This window comes from Rhincodon typus, chromosome 35 (assembly GCF_021869965.1).
Source record: "Rhincodon typus isolate 14 chromosome 35, sRhiTyp1.1, whole genome shotgun sequence".
NCBI lineage: Eukaryota > Metazoa > Chordata > Chondrichthyes > Orectolobiformes > Rhincodontidae > Rhincodon > Rhincodon typus.
This window is the reverse complement of record NC_063366.1, coordinates 2,130,321-2,138,908: the sequence shown is the minus strand read 5'-3', so window position 1 is coordinate 2,138,908 and position 8,588 is coordinate 2,130,321. Positions and strand designations below refer to the sequence as shown.

Genomic DNA, 8,588 nt, shown 5'->3' with positions numbered 1-8,588 from the left:
TCCCCTGTATGAATGCGTTGGTGTACACGGAGGGTTGATGAGCCAGAAAACGATTTGTCACAAACGTCACATGTGAATGGTTTCTCTCCTGTGTGAATTCGTTGGTGTTTGCGGAGGTTTGATGATCGCGAGAATGACTTTTTACACACTTCGCACATGAAAGGTTTCTCCCCTGTATGAATCGTCTGGTGGACCAGAAGTTTTGAAGGGTCACAGAATGATTTGTCACACCACTCACACGTGAATGGTTTCTCCCCTGTATGACTGCGTTGGTGTATCCGGAGGTCTGAAGGTTGCAAGAATGATTTGTCACATACCTCACATGTGAATGGTTTCTCCCCTGTATGAATGCGTTGGTGTCTGCGGAAGTGCGATGAATGTGAGAATGATTTTTCACAAACCTTGCAGGTGAATGGTTTCTCCCCTGTGTGAATGCGTTGGTGTATGTGGAGGGTTGATGAGTCAGAGAACAATTTGTCACACACCTCACATGTGAATGCTTTCTCCCCTGTGTGAATTCGTTGGTGTCTGCGAAGAGATGCTGACTCCAAGAATGTCTTTTCACACACCTCACACACAAATGGTTTCTTCCCTGTGTGAATCCTCTGGTGGATCAAGAGTCTTGATGAGACAGAAAATGATTTGTTGCATTTCTTGCACTTGTAGGGATTTTCCCCCGTGTGAACTCGTTGGTGTCTGCGGAAGTTCGATGAATGGGAGAATGATTTTTCACAAACCTTGCATGTGAATGGTTTCTCCCCTGTGTGAATGCGTTGGTGTTTATGAAGATCTGCTGACCATGAGAACGATTTGTCACACACCTGACATGTGAATGCTTTTGCCCCCTTGTGAATTGCTCGATGTTTTACTGAGCCCGATGATTGTACGAATTTCTTGTTACATGCCTCACCTGTGAAGATTTTCTCTCCAGTGTCATTGTGTCGCAGTTTCACGAGCATAGATGACATCACAATCACTTCCTACTTGAGTGGTTTCTCTCCAGATGACTTTCCTTCTGTTAACAATTTTATAACAATTATAGCTTGTCTGTTAGGAGATTATATGAATTTCCTCCCAAACCTCATAATTGAACATCCTCTCATCTGTTAAGAGTGAGTCAGTGGTTATCAAGAGTTGATAAAGGATTGAAGCTCTCACCACAGTTGAAGCAACTCACACTTCTTCCCAGCCTCGTCCAAATCCTCACCTCCGAATCTTCATAAAGGTTGGTGCTGATGGAAGTCTCCACACCACTGCCGGTTTCAGATCTGATGATATGTCAAAGCTCCCCTGACCTGATAGATGGTTTCATTCTCAACCTTCTCTCTGTTGAACAAAGCTGTGAAGGGATTGGATGTCTTCCCACTGTGTCCAGATGTTCTTTGGGTGATCTTCTGGATCTATTTGTGGTATCTATCCTCTCTATATTGCCTGGTGAAGTACAGTGCAATCTTTCTGTAAAACAGTAAATAGAAACATGATTTTTTTTTTCAACTCCCTCGCCCCAGTTGTTGAAGGTGTGAACTCCTCAGTTCTTTCTTGTATAGACTTTCACAGGGTCTGGGTGTCGCTGCTTCTGCCAGCATTTCTTGTCGATCTGTTATTGTCCTGGAGAAGGTGTGGCAATGAGCTACCTTCTTGCACTGCTGGAGTCCACGTTGTGTAGGGATACCCAGGTGCTGTTATGGAGTATGTTCCAGGATTTTGACCCAGAGACACTGAAGGAGCAGCAATGTATTTCCAAGTCAGGATGATGTGTGGCTGCTCTCATTCAAACAATGGAAAATATTCCATCAGACTCTTGACTTATAAAGTTATAGAGTATACAGCACAGAAACAGACCCCTCGGCCCAAATAGTCCATGTCGATCAAGATTCCCAAACAAAACTATTCCCACTACCTGTGTTTCGCCCATTTCCCTCTAAACCTTTCCTATTATGTACCTATCTAAATGTCTTCTAAATGTTGTAACTCCACCTGATGCTACCAGTTCCTTTGGCAGTTCATTCTACAGACGAACCACCTTCTGTGTGAAAGAGTTACCCCTCAGATCTCTTTTAAATCATTCTCCTCTCACCTAAAAAAAAATGCCCCCTAGTTATGAACTCTCTCACGTCCATCGCCCTGAGGAAAAGCCCTTTGAAATTTACCTTACCTCTGCCCTCATGATTTTGGAAACTCCTGTAATGTCACCCCGAACCTCCATTGTAAGATGTCCCCGCTTACCTAACGTATCCTTATAACTCAAACCCCTACTCCCTCCAACATCCTGGTAAATCTTTTCTGAACCCTCTCTAATAATGTCCTATGCAACCTCAACATGACATCCCAGCTCCTAGACTCAATAGCCCAAACAGTGAAGGCAAAGCGTACCAAACGTCTTCTTAACCACCCTGACCACCTGCAATGCAAATTTCAAACAACTATGTACCTGAACGCCCAGGTTGGGCCCTACTATTACCTGTATAAGTCCTGCCCTTGTTTGCTTTACCAAAATGCAATACTTCGCATTTATCGAAAGTAAACTCCAACTGCCACTCCTCAGCCCATTGGCCCAATTGTTCAAGATCTCTTTGTAATCTTAGATAATCTTCTTTACCACTAATTTTGGTGTCATCTGTAAACTTACTAACCATGCCTCTGAAATTCTCATTTAAAATGTTCATACAAATGACAAACAAAAGTGGATCCGGCAACGATCCCTGCAGATCACCGCTGGTCACAGGCCTCCAGTCTGAACAACAACCCTCCACACCACCCTCCGTTTCCTACTGTCAAGCCAATTTTGAATCCAGTCGTCAAGCTCTTCCTGAATCCCATGTGATCTAACTTCACCAATGAGTCTACCATGCGGAACCTTGTCGAAAGCTTTACGAAAGCCCACGTGTACAAACTTTACTGCTTTGTCCTCGATCAATCTTTTTGGTTACATCCTCAAGAAACACTATTAAGTTTGAGAGACGTGACTTCCCATGCACAAAGCCATGCTGACTTATCCTTCATCAGCCCTTGCCTCTCCAAATGCATGTGAATACTATCTCCGAGTCCATTCCAACAACTTACCAACCACTGAAGTCAGACTCACAGGTCTACAGTTTCCAGGCTTCTCCTCACAGCCTTTCTTAAATAAAAGCACAACAGTGGCCACCCTCCAGTCCTCTGGTACCTCACCCTTGACTGTAAATCATACAAATATGTAGAGGCGCTGCAATTTCTTCCCTAACTTCCCATAATGCCCTGGGATACGCTTGATCAGATCCTGAAGATTTATCCACCTTTATGTTTTTTAAGCGTCGAGAATTTCCTCTTCTGTAATGTGGACTGTTTAAGACATCAATATTTATTTCTCCAAGTTCGCTAGCTCCATTTGTTTTTGCCACAGTAGAAACCAATGTGAAATATTGTGGTTCAACACATCGATGACCCCGCTGATCTTTAAGGGGCCCTATTCGCTCTCTAGTTGCTCTTTTGCTCTTAATGTACTAATAGAATCTCTTTGGAATTTCCTTATCTGCCAAGGCTATCTCATATCCTCTTCTCCCCTCCTGATTTCCCTCTTAAGAATGCCCCTATACCCCTTCTACTCTTTAGTTAAGTTCCCACTTGTCTGATATATGACTCGTTATTCTTGACCAAAGCCTCCATATCTTCATTCATCCATTGCTCCCCACTCTTACCATTCTTAACCTTCTCTGTGACAGAACTTAATGCTTCTGAGCTCTTGTTATCTCATTTTTGAAAGCCTCCCACCTGCAACTCGTCTCTTTCCCTGAAAACAGTCTACTTCAGTCAATTTTAAAAGTCGATAAAATATGGAGCTGGAGGAGCACAGCAGGCCAGAAAGCATCAGAGGAGCAGGAATCATCAACTTTTCTGCTCTTCTGACAATGTCTGACCTGCTGTGCTCCTCCAGCTCCATGTTTTATCGACTCTGACCTCCATCATCTGCAGTACTTACTATCTGACTTTTAAAAATTTCTGTCTCATACCATCAAAATTTTCCTTATTCTAATGCAGAATTTTAACTTTTTATTCAAGGCCTATCCTTTCCCATTACTACTTTAAAATTAATAGACTTATTGTCACTGGTCCCAAAGTGCTATTCAGCCCACACTTCAGTCACTTGCTCTGCCTTATTTTTCAAGTTTTGCTCCTTCTCTTGTAGGAACATCTACGTGTTGATCAAGAAAATTTTTGAACACATTTAACAAATTCCCCAAACCCTTAACACTATGACACTCCCAATCCATGTTTGGAAAGTTAAAATCCCCTACTGTTACAACCCTATTATTCTTACACTTTTCAGAGCTCTCCTACATATTTGCTCCTCAATTTCCTCTGACTATTTGGGGAAACTCCAGTACAATCCCATCAAAATGATCACCCACTTCTTACTTCTGCCTTGTAGATGGTGTACAGGCTGTGGGAGTCAGGAATTGAGTTTGGTGCATAATTCCTAGCTTCTGACATGGACTTGCAGCCACAGTATTTACATGGTTGGTAGATAGATAGAGGAAAGAAGTTCTGCTGAGGGAATATGAGCAGATATGGTCTAAATTAGAAAGCAGAACCCTGAGCCAGCAGCAAATTGGCACAGGGTCAACAAGATTAAAGAGGCAACGACATGGCTGAAATTCTGGTGTGGGAGAAACAGGTTTGAATTCATGGGATAGTGGCATCAGTACTGGGGAAGCAGGGAGCTGTTCCAATGGGATGGGATCCACCTGAATCATGCTGGGACCAGAGACCTGGTGAATCACACAACTAAAGCTGTGAATACGGCTTTAAACAAAGTTGTGTGGGGGTTCATTTCTATGGAAAATTATGGATAAGTTAAAGAAGAGATGCTGAACAGAGGTTAAAGTTTGCAGAACAAGTAATAGGACAGAGAGTATGGAAAGGCTCAGGAATCTAACTTCTGGCACAGCAGAAAAGTGACAATTTGGTGGGGGGTTGGGTGCTGGAATTCAATTCAATTCACAAAACAAGGTACTTAAGCTCGTAGCACAGAGTGAAATTGACAGATATGATTTTGTGGGTACCACAAAGACCATGGCTGGAACAGAATCAGGGCTAGGAACTAAATATTCAAGGAGACAACTCCTATCGTAAGGACAGGCATATGGGCAGAGGGGCAGGGTTGCTTGTTGGTAAGAAATGAAATTAAAGCAACACCAGTAAATGATTTAGAGTCTGAAGATGTAGAATTTGTGTGAGTAGAGTTGAGGGTTGGGAAGCCTTTACAACCCAAAATAACTGAAAAAGCAATAAGGGGGAGAAGCTAGCTGGTAATAAAAGAAGATTACAAGAGGTTTTTTTTCAGATGTATAAAAGGTGAGACACAGGCAAAAGTGGACATTTGACTGCTGAAAAATAAAACAGGAGAAGTAGTAATGGGGAATAAAGAAATGGCAGAGGAACTGAAGAAGTATTTTGCATTATAGTGGAAGACACCAGCACCATCTCCTCACTTGGTTTTCAGTCCCTATAGGAAGCGAACCTGCTCTGGACGAGGAAGAGGAAAGAATGGGCAGAGTGGGTGGGCTCTCTGATTAATATCTCTCACAGTCAATCCAAATATTTCTGCAGCAACATGAGTTTCCTGAAGCTTGGGAAAATGACCAGTGGAATGGAGATGACTTTGAGCAGCAGGTTAGGTGGAGATTTAAACTTGTCATTGTCCCACCTGAATAAAACTCACTTACTGCAGCTGCTGTCTCAGTTGCCCTGGTAAATGTTTCTGAGAGGTTCCTAGTATGGGAATAGCATTCTTCATCCTTGGAGACAATCAAACTAATATCACCAGCATACCTACTCTGCTTATTCTCTGCTCTTTCAGAGTTGCTTCATTTCCTATCAGCACTGAAGACCAAGTGAGGAGATGGTGAACGAAGAAGCAGCTGTTTTGTTTTACAAACTGATGCCCATATTATCCACACCAATGTTCTGGATGATGAATGTCTTTTCAAATCTCTCGAAGACCTCCAAACAGCCAATCCTTGTAACCCCATCAGAAATCTTAGGAAAGACTTGCATTTCAATGGAACTATTCACGAGCTCAGACATCTCAAAACATTTTTCAGCCAAGGAAATGTGAAATTAAATTTTGGAATGTGATTACTGCTGTAATGTCAGAAATGTAACAGTTAATGTGTGCGCAGCAAGCTGCCACAAACAGCAGCAGGAGGATGCCCAGTTAATCTGTTTTTAAGTATGTTGGTTGATAAGGAACTTAGGATAAGACACCAGGGATAACTTACCTGTTGTTCTTTAAAATAAGTGCTATGAGATCATTGCAGTCACCTCAGACAGCGATCAGAATGGGCCTTGTTTGAGAACTCATTTCAGATGACCTTTTCTGTTGGACTACTCTGTAATTGTGTATGATTATATGAAGGGTTCTCTGTTACGACTCACTGTCATTTCCCAAGATTGGTCAGCAACAGGCACATGATGCCCAGAAAAGTGCAAGATCACTCACATGAAAGAGGTATTTATTTACATTCCATAAATATGTATGGTATTTATCCATACCTATGAATAAATAGGTATTTATTCAGACTTAAATAATCTGAGGTATTTAGGTCAGAGATAGATACATTCTTCATTAGTAAGGCAATCAAGGGATATGGAGAAAAAAGAAGGGAACATAGCTGAGAAACAAATCAGCCATGATCAAATGGTGAGAAGACTCAATGGACTGAATGGCCTCATTCTGCTGCAATTTCTTATGGTCTTATGGTGATGGTTAGCCTCACGCTTGTTGGATATGATCACTGTCTGGCATTTGGATAATGCAAATGTTATCTGCTACATGTCAACACAAGGCTGGATATTGTCCAGGTGTTGCTCCATTTTGTCATGGACTGCTTCAGCATTTGAGGAGTTGACAATGGTGCTGAACTTTGTGCAAATTTCAGTGAACCTCCCATTCTGACCATATAATAGAGGGAAGGTCACTCATGAAGGCTGTAAGGTGAAATCTTCGGAAAATGTATAAAAATACATTTTAACAAATGCATCCACTGACATAGCAGTCAAATTGCTGTGATGATGGATTAACAACATTGACTCCATACAGTCTCATTGCTTCAGGGCAAACGCGTTCAAGGAAAACTAACACTCCCTCTTAACTGATGAATCACTACTTCACCATGTTCATCATCATTTGGAACATAGGCGGTGGATAGATCCCAAAACTGGCTGTCCAGGAGGTACAGTCAACTATCAGCAGCAGCAGGATTGTATTCCACCACAATCTCACAGCCTGGCGCAGCCCTCATTCCATGATTATCGTCAAACTAATGAAAAGGCATCAGCTATGATTTTATTGAATGGCAGGGTATGGTTGAGTGGCAACAGCACCTAGGACCTGTTCACCTTTGAAACTGAGGATGCGTAAAGTCTAACAAAAGTTTGGGTACATTAGTTGGTGTTAATAATCGAAGGGGTTTATCTTTTCTATAGTTTACTGTTTCAATTGCCGACAGGTACTGTCCAGTCAATGTTGCTTTTAGTTTGTTCCAATAAAAGTCTTACAATGTGAGATTATGTTCTGCAATGATGTTTCATTGGTCACTGAGAATTCAAATTTCTTTTAAAAGGTATGGTTTCTGTGGGATCAAACACAACCATCAGAAAACAAGATCACGTGAAACATGACATTGCTGTTGTGGGAGATTGTTGCGCACACAATTACTGCCCTCTTTCCTACATGACAAAAATGTCCACACTTCAAAAAGTACTTCCAATAACTGTAATAAAACTTTGGAGTGTCTGATAGTCCTGAAAGGTTCTACATAATGCAAGTCCTTGATGGCTTTTCAGCGGAGGTTACAGGGATAGAGTGGTGAGAGGTCTTGGAGGGATTTGAAAAGACAGGAAACATCCAAATCCCATCACACACACAGAGAACTGACCATTCCCAGTCCACAGGATAACAACCAGCTTCTAAGACAGACACAGAACTCATCGATAGGAAATCAGGAAGAATTCTTAGACACTGCACCTTCCAAATAATTACACCTCACTGTCTCATGTTCAGGAATGAGCCATCAACTCAGCCTGTATTTCAGAAGGGATATGCTTCCAATGAACACACTCAATATCCAACACACAGCTCCTGCCAAACAGTTCAGCACAAAGCACCGAGTAAACAGCTCTCTCAGCTGGACGTTCTCACACAGCATAAGGGACATTTCCACCCCTGATTGCCTAGGGGACAGTCAGACCGTCTGAAGATTGGTGCGGATATTATGGGATACACTTTGCATGTAAGCTACTCCTAGCCTTAAAGCATTGCCCTTAACAAGCTTTGCGTGTTACGTGACACAATGGCAACACGGGTGTTGTTCTACTGCTGGAAAAAATAAAGTCTTTGCACAATGGCGCTTTTCTTTCTGTCTCATAACACAGTATATAGATTAAAAAATATATAAACTACTGGTGATCTGTGGAAAAAGGAGAAAATAAAGGGCGCTATTAACCCTGGAAAAGGAAAAGAAAGTGACACCAGGCGACCTAAATAACAAGAAAGATTAAAAGCTGCTCCTTCACTCACCATCTCCTCACTTCGTTTTCATAGGAAG

General features: G+C 42.0%; 1 protein-coding gene across 2 annotated transcripts in view; it reads right to left on the bottom strand.

Annotated features, from left to right (window-relative positions):
• The window catches only part of LOC109920865 (zinc finger protein 271-like), an 11,989-nt gene extending 3,401 nt beyond the window's left edge, over positions 1-8,588 (bottom strand). The window contains exons 1-2 of one of the 2 annotated variants that reach the window (XM_048616776.1): positions 8,561-8,588; positions 1-1,455 (exon numbers count right to left, since the gene is read on the bottom strand). The exon at positions 1-1,455 is cut by the window's left edge and continues 3,401 nt beyond it. In XM_048616776.1, the coding sequence (XP_048472733.1) occupies positions 1-968 (968 nt within the window). In that variant the 5' untranslated portion in view covers positions 969-1,455; positions 8,561-8,588. Of the gene's footprint in view, positions 1,456-5,705; positions 5,795-8,560 lie in introns of those variants that run through there. The other variant, XM_048616777.1, reaches the window with a different exon arrangement.